This window comes from Rhamphochromis longiceps, linkage group LG23 (assembly GCF_057381845.1).
Source record: "Rhamphochromis longiceps isolate RC_006_pf linkage group LG23, R_longiceps_female_GT1.1, whole genome shotgun sequence".
Lineage (NCBI taxonomy): Eukaryota > Metazoa > Chordata > Actinopteri > Cichliformes > Cichlidae > Rhamphochromis > Rhamphochromis longiceps.
This window is the reverse complement of record NC_140578.1, coordinates 20132657-20148142: the sequence shown is the minus strand read 5'-3', so window position 1 is coordinate 20148142 and position 15486 is coordinate 20132657. Positions and strand designations below refer to the sequence as shown.

Below are 15486 nucleotides of genomic sequence, written 5' to 3'. Positions count from 1 at the left end.
AGGGTTTGAAGATCTAGGAGCCAGGATTCCCACTGTGTGCTGAGATCATTTGAGAGTGGCTCGTCCCATCCAACTTTCTCTTGACATAACTGTTGCAGGATTTGCTTTCCTCTTAGGATGAACGGTGCCACAAATCCCAGTGGGTCATACACTGATGCTATTGTGCGCAGAATTCCTCTTCTTGTCATTGGGTGCTCTTTTACAGTTATTCTGAACTGAAATTCATCAGCAGAAACGCACCACTGAACACCAAGAGCCCTTTCCATTAATGGCTCTCCAAGTGCCAAATCTAAATCCTTAATACTTTCTGCACACTCTTCTCTCGGCAATGACTTTATCACATTTTCACTGTTTGATATGAACTTGTGTAATCTTAGTTTACCTGTGCTACACAGTTCTCTTGCCTCTTGGACTAGTTTTATGGCTTCTGACTCTGACATAACACTAACAAGTCCATCATCTACATAAAAGTTCCTTTGAATGAACCTTACAGTGTTTGGAGTGAACTTTCCCTCACCTTGCGTGGCTAGATGTTTTAACCCAAAGTTGGCACAGCCAGGAGAAGAAGCAGCGCCAAAGAGATGAACCTTCATTCGAAAGACTGTCATTCATTATATAACAATCAAATGCTGAGTCAAAGCTTCTAATAGGTGTTAGACTATGATGTATTATTCTAGGTTGAGTAATTTCTAGGACACAGTGCCAGGACACACTCTGACCTGGAGAAATATCCCGATAAGAGCATTTGTAAAGTTGTAAACTGATTTAAATGGTAAATGGTAAATGGCCTGTATTTGTATAGCGCTTTTACTAGTCCCTAAGGACCCCAAAGCGCTTTACACAATCAGTCATCCACCCATTCACGCACACATTCACACACTGGTGATGGCAGCTACATTGTAGCTACAGCCACCCTGGGGCGCACTGACAGAGGCGAGGCTGCCGGACACTGGCGCCACCGGGCCCTCTGGCCACCATCAGTAGGCAACGGGTGAAGTGTCTTGCCCAAGGACACAACAACCGAGACTGTCCAAGCTGGGGCTCGAACCGGCAACCTTCCGATTACAAGGCGAACTCCCAACTCTTGAGCCACGATCGCCCACATCTGTTACTTTACATTACACGCAGGTGGAGGTGATAAACAGGATGTGTTGGACTTTTTATAGTGTACAAAGTCAAAATGTGTTTCAGCTGGATTATGATGATTAGTGCTGCAATGATTTAATTAGCACCCAATGCTGTAATCAACTGTAAACAATTATTGTTTCTAAACCAAAAAGATCCAAATGTTTGCTGTTAGTCAAAGTCATGCCTCTTAGTAAACTGTAAAAGTGAAATATATATTTCTAGCTATAAAGCTAGACATAACTATTGAACAACACAGCAATTTACAGTTCATATTTAGATAATGAGAATTCTTATCACTGGCTTACAGATTATCAATCAGACCTGAGCTTAAAGATTCATCCAGCTACAATGCAAAAGAAAAATTGGCAATAAGACAGTTTAGAGATGCAGTGATAGTATAAAACATTCAAATAAGTTTGGATTTTTAAATTAAAAAAAATATGTTGTTTCAATTGAATTTTGTGTAAAAACAAAAAAGTGACAGAGCCTATAGATCAAATTAAATAAAAATGTAAAATATAGTTAAAAATTATGTTTTAGTTCTTTTGATTTGTCTGATTTGATGAATGTAATGTAGCTGTGGACAACATAAGCCCAGTTATTAACATCTAAATGGTGCTTGAAGTAAGCCAACAGGCAGACTTTTATTATGAAAAGCCGAGTAAAGTCCATTCCAGCTTACTTACATAATCAGCTGCACTTATGTTTCCTGAAGCCTGCAAGTATCACGTAGTCAGCTGCTGTCTGTGTTTTCAATCAGAGGTGGGACTCAATCGGAGCAGTGCACTCTGGGAGGCTTGTAGCTCAGGAAGAAAAGCATGCAGTCAATTATTTCAAGAAATGGATGTGAAACTCCAGAGCCAGTGAAAACCGAAGTGAAAGGTGAGTTTGAACCATTAAAGAGTTTGTAAAATGTTGAGTCTGTTGGTTTAAAGAGTCATTAATAAATTCAGCTTGCTCTTTTGGAAGGTTTCCACCTGAACAAACAAAAAGAAAACACACAGCTCAAAAGGTTAGAATAGGCTTAAATAGACTGTCTGCTGACATTACCAACATATTCTATTGCAGCAAGTAGAATGTGACACCGATAAATGCATAGCAAACAGGGAGCAGTGCCAAACTCTGAAGACTTGAACCTCCACTTGTTGCAAGTGTAGGTTTAAGTCTCTGTAGAATAAAGTATTTTCTAGCATCTGCCTCCAGAGTTATAATGTTCATTTGTTGTTATGTTTTGTTTATGTTAAATTAGAAACTTTGCAGCTTTTATTGGTCATATAGAGGAAATCCTGAGTAGATGTTTGTTGTATGTGCTTTGCATGTGTCAGACTGAATGGATGACTCAAGTCATAAGCTCTGTATTTATTATTATTATTATTATTATTATTATTATTATTATTATTATTATTATTATTATTATTATTATTATTATTTACCTGTTGTGTGGCACTGGAGTTGCTGACCATTTAATGATTATAATCATGGAGTAGTTTATTAGTAGTTACATTTCATTATCCTCCAAAATTACCTCACAGTGAAAATTCTTCAATACAAATGTTCCTTTATATCAATACCTTAACCAGAACCATTTTCCCATTTTATATATAAGAATCATGACTGTGGTATCTTTAAAACATGGATTTATGGAGATATTTAAAGGACACATGGGGCTTTAATTTTGCATAAATTAATTTCTGGTGGATCTGACTTTGCTTCAGTTATCACTGAAATTAGGATTGTGGCCCTCTATCACTTATTTTTACTGAGCTCTTCAGGTTAACAGTTCTTTCTTAGCCTAACGTCCATTAAAATTTCAAGTTAGGAGTTTACAACCTTTTGATCACTTCACAGTAATCCAAACCCCAAATGTGTAGTAAGATAAAAAAGTTCCACAACTCCACAATGGACCTTTTGGTTAGATTGCTGTCACAAAGCTTCTGTGTTAAGAATGGATTTAAAGCCCATTAACAGTGGTGTTTGTAACCTTTGACCTGCAGGATCTGTCCCTTCCTGGCTGCAGGGCACCCTGCTGAGGAACGGGCCTGGGCTTTTCTCTGTAGGTAACTCTGAGTACAACCACTGGTTTGACGGCTTGTCGCTCATCCACAGCTTCACCTTCAGCAATGGTCAGACTTTGATAAACCTTCAGCATCATTTAACTGTTGACTGTCAGTTGTCCATCTAACTGCTGAATATGTTCAATGTTCTGATATTGCTATTTCAGGTGAGGTGACTTACAGAAGTAAGTTTCTGAAGAGCGACACCTATAAGAGAAACATCAAGGCAAACAAGATTGTTGTCTCTGAGTTTGGCACCATGATCTACCCTGATCCTTGCAAAAACATCTTCTCCAGGTAAAGCCCATCCAGATCATGATCTTACAGAATATATAATACTCAGATTTCAGATCTTTCTAGTTTCAGTCCAGAACAGACTTAAAAAGCTCAAGTTCAGCCCATTCAGCTTTTGTCCACTCTAGCTTTCTATGTTTAGTAGACATAAGAGATTTTAAATCTGGAACCGAATAGTGTAGTACATCTAAAGTCTCTGCTTCAATTTATCATGGATGGATATCACAGTTCTGTGTTAGTTTACCTAGCATACAACAAGAGCTAAATGGATGGATGGACTGATGGACGGATGGATGAAAATAGAAATCTGAATCAAACCTTACAAGTCTTGTGTTATTGGTCCATTTGGGGTTTGATGATTTCAGATATGTACAGACCACTTTAAGTAAACTGGGACAGACTAACCAAGACACTTGAGGTTTTTCTGATGTTTATTTTTTTTAATCAGAATATCTGCTTCAATTCATCAGTTCATGAAAGTGCAAAATGCAATTCTCTGGGTTAGTAAGAGGTTTACTTGCATAACCATTACCTAAAGACGTTTGGTTGATTGGATATTTGTTTTCTTAGGAATGTATACCAATACTGAATTATTTCAGCTGTGTGCCCCAAAAAACCCTTCCACGCTCTCTCACCAGGGCATTCACACACCTCCAGAATGTCATTTCTGACTTTACTGACAACAACTTGATCAACATAATTCGTTATGGTCAGGACTACTACGCTTCCTCCGAGGTCAACTACATAAATCAGATTGACCCTAACACCCTGGAAACTATCGGCAGGGTAAGTTAGTCTGCACATTCTGCCTGGGAACATTTTAAAAAGGTTCAGGTTTTCGTTAAATGGTCCACTGTTGAATACCCAAAGGTAAAGAGTAACTATATGAGTTTCGTTTAGCACCACAGTTGGATATAATGGCAACAAGCATCTCTGTGAAAGATTTGTCCTTCCTCAAATGTACTGCCCTGTATTAATTTCAGAAAAACTACAGGAACCACATTGCCTTGAACCTAGCAACGGCTCATCCACACTACGATGAGGAGGGCAATACGTACAATATGGGAACTGCTATTATTGGTTTTGGCCAGCCAAAATATATGATCTTCAAAGTCCCAGCTGATGCCTCAGGTGTCTGCAGTAATTCATTCTGTCCTGTTTATTTCTGTTCCTAAACTTTAAATCCTCAAGATAAATTATTTAGCAGTAATTAGATATCATTCTGAGAATATAGTAAACCTACGCACAGCAGTAAAGTTACTTATTTGCCATTGTGTGCTCCATGAGCCACGTATTCATTTGATTACAACTTAGGTTTAATTGATTTATGACACCACAATCAGACCTCTCAAAGATGACAGTTGATATGAACTGTTACACTATCATTTACAAAGTGTGTGTCACAGTAGCTCACTTTATTTTCATTTGCTTCATTTACTTTCATTTACTTCATTAATGATTTTTAAATTATTGGTTCTCCCTTTTTAAAATCAAGAAATGAAGACAAGTGAACAGAGTAACAAGCAATTAAAGTGAAGCTTACAACACTGTGTTGACTGTTTCAGATAAAAATCACAAAAAGTCAGCGCTGAGGAAAGTGCAGCAGATCTGTTCAGTCCCTTTTCGCTCCTCACTTTTTCCAAGCTACTTCCACAGCTTTGGCATGACTGAGAACTACATTGTGTTTGTGGAGCAACCTTTCAAACTGGATATTGTCAAACTTGCCACTGCCTACTTCAGGGGGGTCAACTGGGGAGGCTGCCTCAAATTTGATCAAGATGATATGGTAAGTCTTCCACATTTTTATCAACTCCTAATAGTGAAATTATATATAAGTTGTCATTTAAGCTATTAAGAAAAAATCTACTCAGAGAAAAACAATGTTCCCTCTAATTTTTCACGTGTCTAAACGAACACACTAACTCCCTGAGCGGTCCCTTGGACCACTGTGAGCAACAGCAGACGTGTGCACTGTGGTCACACATGGTTTATTAAAATAATTACGGTACGATCTTGTCACTGAAGTGGACGCGCAACGGGACATCATAGCGTGGCTCAAGCATGTTCATCATAGTTTAAACCCCTTGTTTTGCACAAGGGAATATGACCTCCCGTCTGCAGCTAAACACCCCAGTAGCTTTTGTAATAGCTTTAGCCTGGTCGGATTGGACAGCAAAGGGCTGCTTAAATGCCGCAAACTCCTCTGCTCCTCCACCTGGACCGCTAGCACTGATCATAACTATGGCTTGACAGACTGACCACCCACACTATACACATACTTTTTTTCCTTCTTTTTCGAATCTTCATATCACGTGCGTGTCGAACCGTGGAGTGGGATCGGTTCGGATTATGGATCAACCGTGATCCGTTACACCACTAGTTAAAAATAACTTGAACTCCAATTTTGAAAATACAACTTTCTTTTCTTTATAAAGCTCTGACTTGTGTATTATAAGTATGAGTCTGTGGTCTGGGAGAGAGTCCTGTAACTCTGTCTGCAAAATACAGTGTATAATGACCAATGTTGGGCAATTAATTATATAGTTGTTTTCAAAAAAGTAACTGAGTTTTGCAAACAACAAAGGTTTTTGCAGCTGTTTACCTAAAAAAGCAGCCAAGGCGGTTTTTTAAATAAACATTTCAAACTATTTACAGAACAATCAGCTGTTCTGCATCAAATTTGATGCCACACAAATTATTTGTGCCACTCCAAAAATAATTTCTGTCCACTATGAGCTAAAGGAGAAAAACAGCCTGATACCTGCAGGCCTGACAACAGGAGATGTATCACTCCTGTATCACCTGTAACATTCAGCAGTCGCCTCATTGTTCTGACACACACAACAAAAACTACACTACACACTAACTACACAAGATTTGCGCTAAACGTCACAAATATCTCACATATCAAAACACCGCCGTCACTCCTAAAACTTCCCCCTTCCTAAACAATAAATGCCATGTTGCCATATTATTTTTTTGATTGGTGACATGGTACATTTTTCCACCAACAGGAAAGGGTGGGGATTTTTTGGTTTTGTTTTTGCTCACAGGCGGAGAGTGCTTTCGAGCGTTTTACTTATAAAACGCTGTTTTTACTGTTTCTTCCCACAGTAAATATAAACAACGACAGTATTCAGGAAGAAAACCAAACATTGCATATACTTTTATCATAACTCTGATTTTACGTGGCCTATCAACACGATTTAAAAACTGGTGTAAAGTCCACACTTTCTCCGTCAATTGTTCCGTCTGTCCTGCTCACATCTCCAATTGTTGTACATGTTGTCATTAACGTGGCTTCACTCCACATCAGCCACGCCGCTTTGCTCGCTAAAACACCGGTGTCGCACATAAGGACGCTGTCATAGCCTGTCAACAACGTTGATTAGCTGCATATGAATGTAAATCGCATTATTGGCTGGACTATGGGATAAGGTGGCATTGTTGTAATCCCATACGGGAGCAGCCAGTCACTCACTGACTAACACTGCAAAACAGAATTGTTAAAGTCTTAATTTTAATTTCAATTCAGGTAGATTTTTTTTTTTTTTGGTGCGCAATGCAGATTTTCTGTGCGCAGAGACCGTGTCAGCAGTGCGCAATTGCGAATGCGCGCAGCTTAGAGGAACATTGGAGAAAAACTACACCGACAGTATATACTGATTATTTGTGGGATTCCACCTGGCTCTCTCCTTGGCCCTTCACATTTGTAGTTTAAGGTGCAATGTTGGTTCTCTGTGCCACTGTGGGCACCAGAACAAATTGAAAAACATGAAATGTTACATACCATCACTCTGTTAAAGCATGCTGCCTCCTTAAAACCAAGCAGAAACGTCTGGGCTGAAAAATGAAGCCAGTGGTGAAGTACCAAAAATTGCAGATCTTCTTTTTGCAGATCTATTCTAGCCTGAACAAATGCCAGGAAACCAACCAAATAATTGCATGCACTGCCATCAAAAATAGAACAGGCAACAGTGTACTACAAAAGTACACTGCACAAAAGCACCACTAACATAGTATAAAATTATTTATACAAATTTAAATCATCTTAAGATATGAAATAACACAGAATAGAAGCGATACTGCAAATACCGAGTTTGTCATTTTCTATTTTGCTGGATTTACTTATTATGTAAAACTAGACTCTGATTTAAATTTTCCACAACAAGAAATTGCTCATTGCTGATTTGAAGTCTCCCAAGAAACCAAAAAACAATGGATTAGTACATTTCTGGTTATAACAGGTATTTGAGGTTTTCCGTAATACTGTTACCTGTTTTCTTTTCCAGACTTTTTTTCATATCATCAATAGAAAAACAGGAAAGGAAATCTCCACATGTTTTCATGCCGATGCCCTGGTGGTTTTTCACCACATCAACGCCTATGAGGATGACGGCCATGTGGTGTTTGACCTGATCAGCTACAAGGACAGCAACCTGTACAACATGTTCTACCTGGAGAACATCAAAAAAGAGACTAGCAACTTCATCCAGAGCCATAAGAGCTTCTCCCCACCATCCTGCCAAAGATTTGTTATTCCGCTCAACATCAACAAGGTATAGTTAGTATTTAGTGAAGATTCACTCACACTTACATTCTATTTCATCAATAAATAACAATGTACCTGTTCTTCAGGAGTCTCCCAGGGGATCTAATCTGGTGACTCTGACTGACACAACGGCTCAGGCAATTTTGCAGGAGGACGGATCAATCTATTGTCAGCCAGACACCCTTTTTATAGGTTAGTCATCCACAAAGTGACTGTCATTAAACGCTGTCTGATCCACCTAACGAGTCTGATTCCTCTTGAAGGTTTGGAGCTGCCTGGGATCAACTACAAATTCAACGCTAAAAAGTACAGATATTTCTATGGGTCCAGGCTAGAGTGGTCTCCTCATCCCAACAAGGTGAAGCAACATTATTGATTATCGATTTATTAAATCGCTTTTGATTGCTTTTGGGGTGAACAATTATACATACATGAACCACATTTCCATGTAGTTAACATTGGACACCAAATGTGATTTTTTTCCTAAACATTTATCCTTCTATCTTCTGCTTCTTATTGGGGCCTGGGTCATAAGGGTAGGAGTCTAAGCAGTTGAGCTCTCGCTCTACTGGCCACTACCTTCATCCTTCCTAGGGGGAATATCAAGCTTTTTCCACACCAGCTGAGAGAAATATTCTCTCCAGCACGACCTGGTTCTGCCTGCTGGTCTATTCCAAGTTGGGCATGCACCTAGAAGCTTTTTTGCCCAGGATGCATGACTAAACCACCTCAATTAGTTCCTTTTAATGTGGGCATCCAAGCTCCCCACTCTTTCTGGAGGTGAGCTCAGTTGTCACTTGGAGGAAGCTCATTTCAAATAATCAAGCTTTTAAATTGTCAAAATGCATCCATAAAGCATCTGAAAATGAAATTTCATGGTAATAATGAAGCAGCTAGTCTAAGACATGAACCCCAAAGTCCTGAGTTTGACCAGTTTTACGCCTGAAAAAATAATGGTCTGGATTTTGTTTTTAAGTAGGATTCCCTTAAGATCAACTTGCGTAAAATGCAAAGCCAGAGACAAAGCATTAACCAGCTCCTTCTTCCAGCCTTAAATGACCTATATGCAAGCAGGACAAGACAAGCAAAACATTTTAATAAGCATTCAAATGAATTAAAGCAAGGTCCCTCCAATTTAAATGTACCCAATTTCATGGATTAATTATGGTCCAGGCCTCCATTTCAACATCGGAAACAGGGGGATGGGGGTGGGGGCAGCTTTGGGTAAAGTTTTGTAAGTTTTGTAGGAAAATTGAATTGAATATCAGTCAGTAACGCAAATTCTGTTTCTTTACATGAAAACGACAATAGGTATCTTCAAGTGCTAGAAACAACTACGACGCTGGCTGTATTTTATGCACTATAACTTCCACAGATGCACATATGAGGATGAACAATCTTAATCTTAATCTTAGACTAATCAAGCTAAATCATTCAGTCAGCATTTTCAAACAAATAAAGTGAAAACGTCAGTTACTGTTGGCCTAGTATGGTGCTGAATACTCAAATCTGTGAGGACAGTGAATGCCTGAACCAAAATTAGGATGATCTATTCTAAGGTTGTTGAGGTCTGCTACTTTAACACTATGACCCAACAGATCGCCAAGTTTGACATTGTTGAAAGGAAACACGTTGAATGGGTGCAGAAAGACTGCTATCCTTCAGAGCCAGTGTTCGTCGCATCTCCCGGAGCTGTGGAGGAAGATGATGGTGAGAGCTACGCTGTCAAGCACACAAACTTATATATTTAGAAACCACAATAATGGTTGATGTGCATAGAGCAAAATGTGTATTTCCATTGTATCTTTTCCTTATCCAGGAGTCATCCTGTCATCCATTGTTTCTGCGGATCCCAGCATTTCTCCGTTCATGCTCGTGCTCGATGCCAAAACGTTTAAGGAGATCGCCCGAGCCTCCATCCCCACCACTGTCCACATGGACCTCCACGGACTTTTCATTCCCGCTGCTGATTCATCATAGAATTGAATCTTTTAAGTAAAGTAGACAATGAAGTCAAACTTATTTTTAAAAAACCTTTTAAGCAATGTCCAGTGTTAACAGTGGACACAAAAAATCTACTGTTACTCGCTTTACCTTTGCTAATCTTAAAGCACTTTAAAAGACAGGTTTAGGGGAATGTATAGCATTAAAAATGCAAATGAAGTGAGATCAGCAATGTTTGAAAATCTCATTATAGCTGCACAAAGTTTCCACCTCAGTCACGTGTAGAAACTTTTATGGTAAGTTAACATTTCTTTTTATTTCCAGAGATTTTATTTTGTAACATAAAAATGTTGAGAAATTAAGCATAAAACACAATTACTTTAATACATAAAAGCTCTAACTACTCAACTTTTAGACTGAGATATGTCTTCTCATGCAAACAACAAACTTACTGTTTGCTGCCCTAATTTAAAACCTAATGACCTGAGGGGTCTCAAGAGAAAATGGCTACTGTGTGTTATGTTGTTATGATGTCCCAAATGAACCAACACGAGATACTCGTCAGACCCCAAATATTGCCCTGTGGTTGGGTGCCCCCACCAATCAGTCAAGTTTTCCTCCATGTTTCCTTTTGAGGTGTTATTTCCTATTCTTCGTCGAAATCAAGAGTCTAAGGATGGAGGCTTTTGTTGGCTGTACAGATTTGTATTTTGTGATACAGAGCTATATAAATAAACTAATCTGACTTAAATGTAAGTTATTTTGTCTTTTTTTCCTTCTGCTGTGTTTCCATATTATTTATGCATGACCATATTTTGATATTATAGTCACAACAGCACCTGATGCTTCATTTATTGATAATGTGGTGAACTGTACAATAGAGATGCTTCAAACAAAATTCCAGTCAGGAGCTCGGCACAATTTCAAACTGGTAGAGAAATCAGCTCCTGAGTTATGGTGCAGATTGATATCAAGGATGGTAGAACGGATTCATCCTTGAGTTTGACATAAGAACTAAATTACTCACTATTCACTATATAATGGACTATTTAGTGACTTTGACATTTTGTGGTACTGCCTGAATATAAAGAGAGTTTTACTATAGTTTATATCCAACGATCACTTTAGGGGAGAGCGGGGTAAGTTGTCACACGGGTAAGTTGTCACACTGTTCATAACTCCAACACTAGAGGCTCTATCTCAAAAATGAAATAGCCACTTTGTGTGACTTCTTCTTCTATAGTCAACCTCCTGTTCACATGTAGTCAAGACTGCTCTAATCTGAGGTGAGCACATCTTTTTTATTTTTTTGACCTAAAAGGAAAAATAAATCACTTTAAATTTTCGTCAGTACAACTTTGTTAGGTATAGATGTTACAAATTATTATTTTACACAAAATAGAGGAGACATTAACGTGTCTTTTGATACTTCAGCTGATGTGCTATGTTGAGCTAACCCTGACATTTAGCCAAAATTAGCATAAATGTCAGTTTGGGGCAAGTTGTCTCATTAACTTTGGGGCAAGTCGTCACATGTGACAACTTGCCCCAGTACAAATAAATGCTCCAAAAAATTGATATTGTAATTCATTTGTATTTGTAATAAGGTTTTTGAAGAAAGGAAGGAGAGGCAGGAATTAAGGAAGGAAGGAAGAAAGTAAGATGGTTCGAAATTATCAACGAAAGACAGAGCGTGGCAGAACACCACCTGACATTATGTTAAAGGCAGTCAGGCAGGTAAAGATGCAGAACAAATCAATCAGAAGTACAGCAAAGGATTTTGACATAAATTACCGTACTCTAACTCGGTATTGTCAAAAGATTACCAGAGAAGAAATTGAAAGTCAGACAGCCATGCCAACAACAATGGTTGGTTATACAACGCCAAGGAAGATTTTTTCCCCTGATTTGGAAAAGCAGCTTGTTGAATATATTACTAGGTCAGCTGACATTTATTTTGGTCTGTCACCAAGTGAGGTCAGAAAGCTTGCCTACCAGTTTGCTGTGGCACACGAACTGAAGTTTGTGCCTTTGTGGGCAGAAAAAGAAAAGGCCAGCAAAGAGTGGTTTACAGGCTTTTTAAAGCAGCATACAACATTGTCACTGAGAAAGCCAGAAGCAACTAGCCTTGCCAGGGCAAGTAGCTTCAACAGAGAGAATGTCAATGCTTTCTTTGACAACTTAGAGAAAGTGTTATGCAAATATGAGTTTGGACCAGGAGACATTTGGAATGTTGATGAAACTGGGGTCACCACTGTACATAAACCAGACAAAGTGTTGGCCAGACGTGGATTCAAACAAGTAGGGTCATTGACCTCTGCTGAAAGGGGAACCCTTGTCACACTGGCCTGTGCTGTCTCAGCCATAGGGAATAGTTTACCTCCATACTTTATTTTCCCACGTGTCCACTTCCATGACCATTTCCTGATCAACGGGCCACCCGGCAGCAAAGGAGGGGCAAATTCCTCTGGATGGATGAAAGACACACACTTTGTTGACTTCCTGCAACATTTCAATGAACAGCCGAGTTTGCACCATCCTACATCACAGATCGCCCTATTCCGGACCCTGCCCTGCCAGGCTCCAGCACCAACTCTGCACTGCCAGGCCCCAGCACCAACTCTGACCTGCCAGGCCCCAGCACTACCTCTGCACTGCCAGGCCCCAGCACTACCTCTGCACTGCCAGGCCCCAGCACCAACTCTGCACTGCTAGGCCCCAGCACCAACTCTGAACTGCCAAGCTCCAGCACCATCTCTATCACGAGCTCACCCTTACCCAGCACTGCAATTACTGACAGCGGACTACCAACTCCAGAGGACATCCGGCCATATCCAAAAGCTGGCCGCCGAAAACCATCCAGCAAAGGAAGAAAACAACGCAAATCAGCAATTCTAACCGACACGCCAGTGAAGCAGCAACTAGAAAAAGAAAAGAATAAGGCTGAATCTAGCAAAAAGCTGTTTCAAAAGAGAGGGACGCGAGGGGGGAAAACATCTGGACCTATGAAGAACAACGCAGCTAAAAGAAGAAAAATAATTCAAGAGTCATCATCAGATGATGAAGAGTGCTTCTGCCTTGTCTGTGTGGAGCCATTTTCAAACAGTTGTCCAAAAGAGACCTGGGTAAAATGCGTAAAATGCAACTAATGGGCCCATGATGCTTGCACCTCAGGCCAGGCAATTTATGTGTGCCAGAATTGTGACTCTGAAGTTGAGTCTGATTAATCAGAAATAGGGCATCTGTTTTGTTCAGAGGATAAACATGTTAAGTAAAGCAAGTTATTTGCAGCATTCCATTCATTTATGATGGATTTATGTGCAAGCCAGAGAACATTTGAGTTTAAAGTTCAAACTAAAGTTTTCTTTCTACTTAATGTTTTGATTAAAATGTGTATTGGATTGAAATAATTGTTTTTTTTCCAAATTCTCTTGGCATAATTGTTCAAATTTCCAGTTTTGGTTTGAATTTAACAATTAAAATCAATAATCACAATTAAGTATTTGTGTTCTTATTTTAAGATAATCTAGTGTGACAACTTACCTGCCGATGGGGCAAATTGTCACAAGTACACATTCTCCATTCAACAGTCTACAACTCCGTAATGAGATAAGATATGAAAATGTAATGAATACATCATATGTGCCCGAGACTTCCTTCTTTCATTTGGTGAAACATTTATTACGTTGTGATGTATGGTGCTCAGTAAGAGTTAGTCAGTGTGAAAAGTGTGACAACTTACCCCGCTCTCCCCTACTTGGTGTACTGCAGTTGCTGCAGATTTTTTTCAGCTGTTCATCCATGATGCAAATCTCCCGTTCCAACACATCCCAAAGATGCTCTGATGGTTGTAGAGGCCATTTAAGTAGAATGAAGTCCTTGTCGTGTTCAAGAAACCAGTTTGAGATGATTTGAGCTTTGTGCTATCATGCTGGAAGAAGCCATACAGGGATGGTCAGCAAAAAATATTCACGTAGGCTGTGGTGTTTAGAAAAAGTGCCAAGGAAATAACCCCATGCCATTATACCACCACCAGTCTGAACCTTTGATATAAGGAAGGACGGATCCATGCTTCCATATTGCTCAAATTCTAACCCTGCCATCTGAATCTCACAGCAGCGTGTCTCATCAGAGCAGGCAACAGTTTTTCCAGTTTTCCCGGTCTGGATGGGCCTGGGCCCCCTTTCCCTGGGGGGTCGCGGAGTATGGGGGTGCCTACTGGGGTCAGGGAAGGAAGGGAGGGGAGCTGGCCCCAGGGAGGGGTCACTTGCCCCTCCCTTCCTTCCCTCCCCATCTCCAGCTGCCTCCCTCTTCCCGCTCCACCACAACCACCCACACATGCAGGACCTTGGAGTAGGGGTATGTCACCAGGGTGCAGAGGAGGCTACCCCCCCCTCTGTCCCCTTCTGGCTGCCTCTGCCTCAATTTTATCCCACAACTTAGACATTCACATTACTCACACTCTCATTACACATACATATAGGATCTTGGGGGTGGGCACGATACACGGAGTCCAAATTACCATCAGGGTGTACACCTCACCCCTGGCATCGTTGCCCACCTCTCAATTTTAAATACACGTAGACATTGAGGGCTAGCAGGAGGGACCATGCGCTTACCTGCTGCTCTCTGGCAGGTAGCTCCATGCCCTCCTGGGTTTTAAATGCACCTTAGAACACACATGCATCAACATTACAATGAGCGGGTGGAGGGAGGTTTGGAGTCTTCTCTCACCCCCATTCTCTGCGACCTGCTGGAGCGGGGGGGCTAGGAGGAGGAGTTGGCCGTCCGACTGCGGTCTGGAGTGTGGGGCCTCCCTGCTGCTGCGGAGCATGAGGGTGGGAATGGATGTTTGTGTCTGTGTGTGCCTATTATAAATAGATTGTAAACATTAATTTTGATTCTTTCATTAGCACACTTACTTGTTTAAGAGTACAACATTAGAAGTGTTTTAATTGAACAGGACGAGCCCTGATTTAGACATGGTGGCCTGCCCTGTTACAAGCATTCATGCTTCCATTGGTTCATTATGTGTTAATTCTTTTGGTCATCTCTGGGTGTTTTATATGCGGTGGCAGCTGAAACAAATAAAATGCAGGGACTTTTTTCCCCTCCTGGGTGCTTTGTCTTTGTTATGGTCAGTTTTTCCTTCAGAGGTAGATATTTTTATTTTCATTCCCTCACCTTCATTTCAAGTTTCAGCAATTGCTCTCCAGGAATTTGACAGTTTTGAATCCTTATTTTGATGCTATAATTGTTACTCTATATGCTGGAGAATGATTGATCCTCTCACTGATCAATTCAAAAACTGCAGTAAAAAAAAAAAAAAAGGAAATGCAAAGAAGACAGATGGCACTGAACAGGTGTATAGTTACATTTTCAGGAAGGTGCACATCAGGTTATACCATGAGGTTTCAGAGGGGTTCCCAGTTATGACATCGCTACAATGTACATTTCCTGCTGAAGCATAAACCCTCAGTAACTCACTGGAAATGTGACTGCTTGGCTAGCAGC

The 15486-nt window shown here is 40.2% G+C and overlaps 1 protein-coding gene across 1 annotated transcript; it reads left to right on the top strand.

The window, feature by feature from the left end:
• The first annotated feature begins 1884 nt into the window (after positions 1 to 1884).
• Positions 1885 to 10587, top strand: bco1l (beta-carotene oxygenase 1, like). The gene is made up of 11 exons (XM_085399724.1): positions 1885 to 2010; positions 3123 to 3251; positions 3350 to 3479; positions 4115 to 4262; positions 4460 to 4607; positions 5042 to 5262; positions 7769 to 8035; positions 8115 to 8220; positions 8292 to 8386; positions 9627 to 9738; positions 9848 to 10587. The coding sequence occupies exons 1-11, from the start codon at positions 1947 to 1949 to the stop codon at positions 10006 to 10008; spliced, it is 1581 nt and encodes a 526-aa protein (XP_085255850.1). The 5' UTR covers positions 1885 to 1946; the 3' UTR covers positions 10009 to 10587.
• The last annotated feature ends 4899 nt before the right edge of the window (positions 10588 to 15486 follow it).

Excerpts from the sequence above, each read along its gene's own strand:
- bco1l (XM_085399724.1), top strand. The coding sequence starts at position 1,947 with ATGCAGTCAATTATTTCAAGAAATGGATGTGAAACTCCAGAGCCAGTG. Across the intron at positions 2,011-3,122 it reads AGTGAAAACCGAAGTGAAAG|GATCTGTCCCTTCCTGGCTG; the intron begins GTGAGTTTGAAC and ends TTTGACCTGCAG. Across the intron at positions 4,608-5,041 it reads AGTCCCAGCTGATGCCTCAG|ATAAAAATCACAAAAAGTCA; the intron begins GTGTCTGCAGTA and ends TGACTGTTTCAG.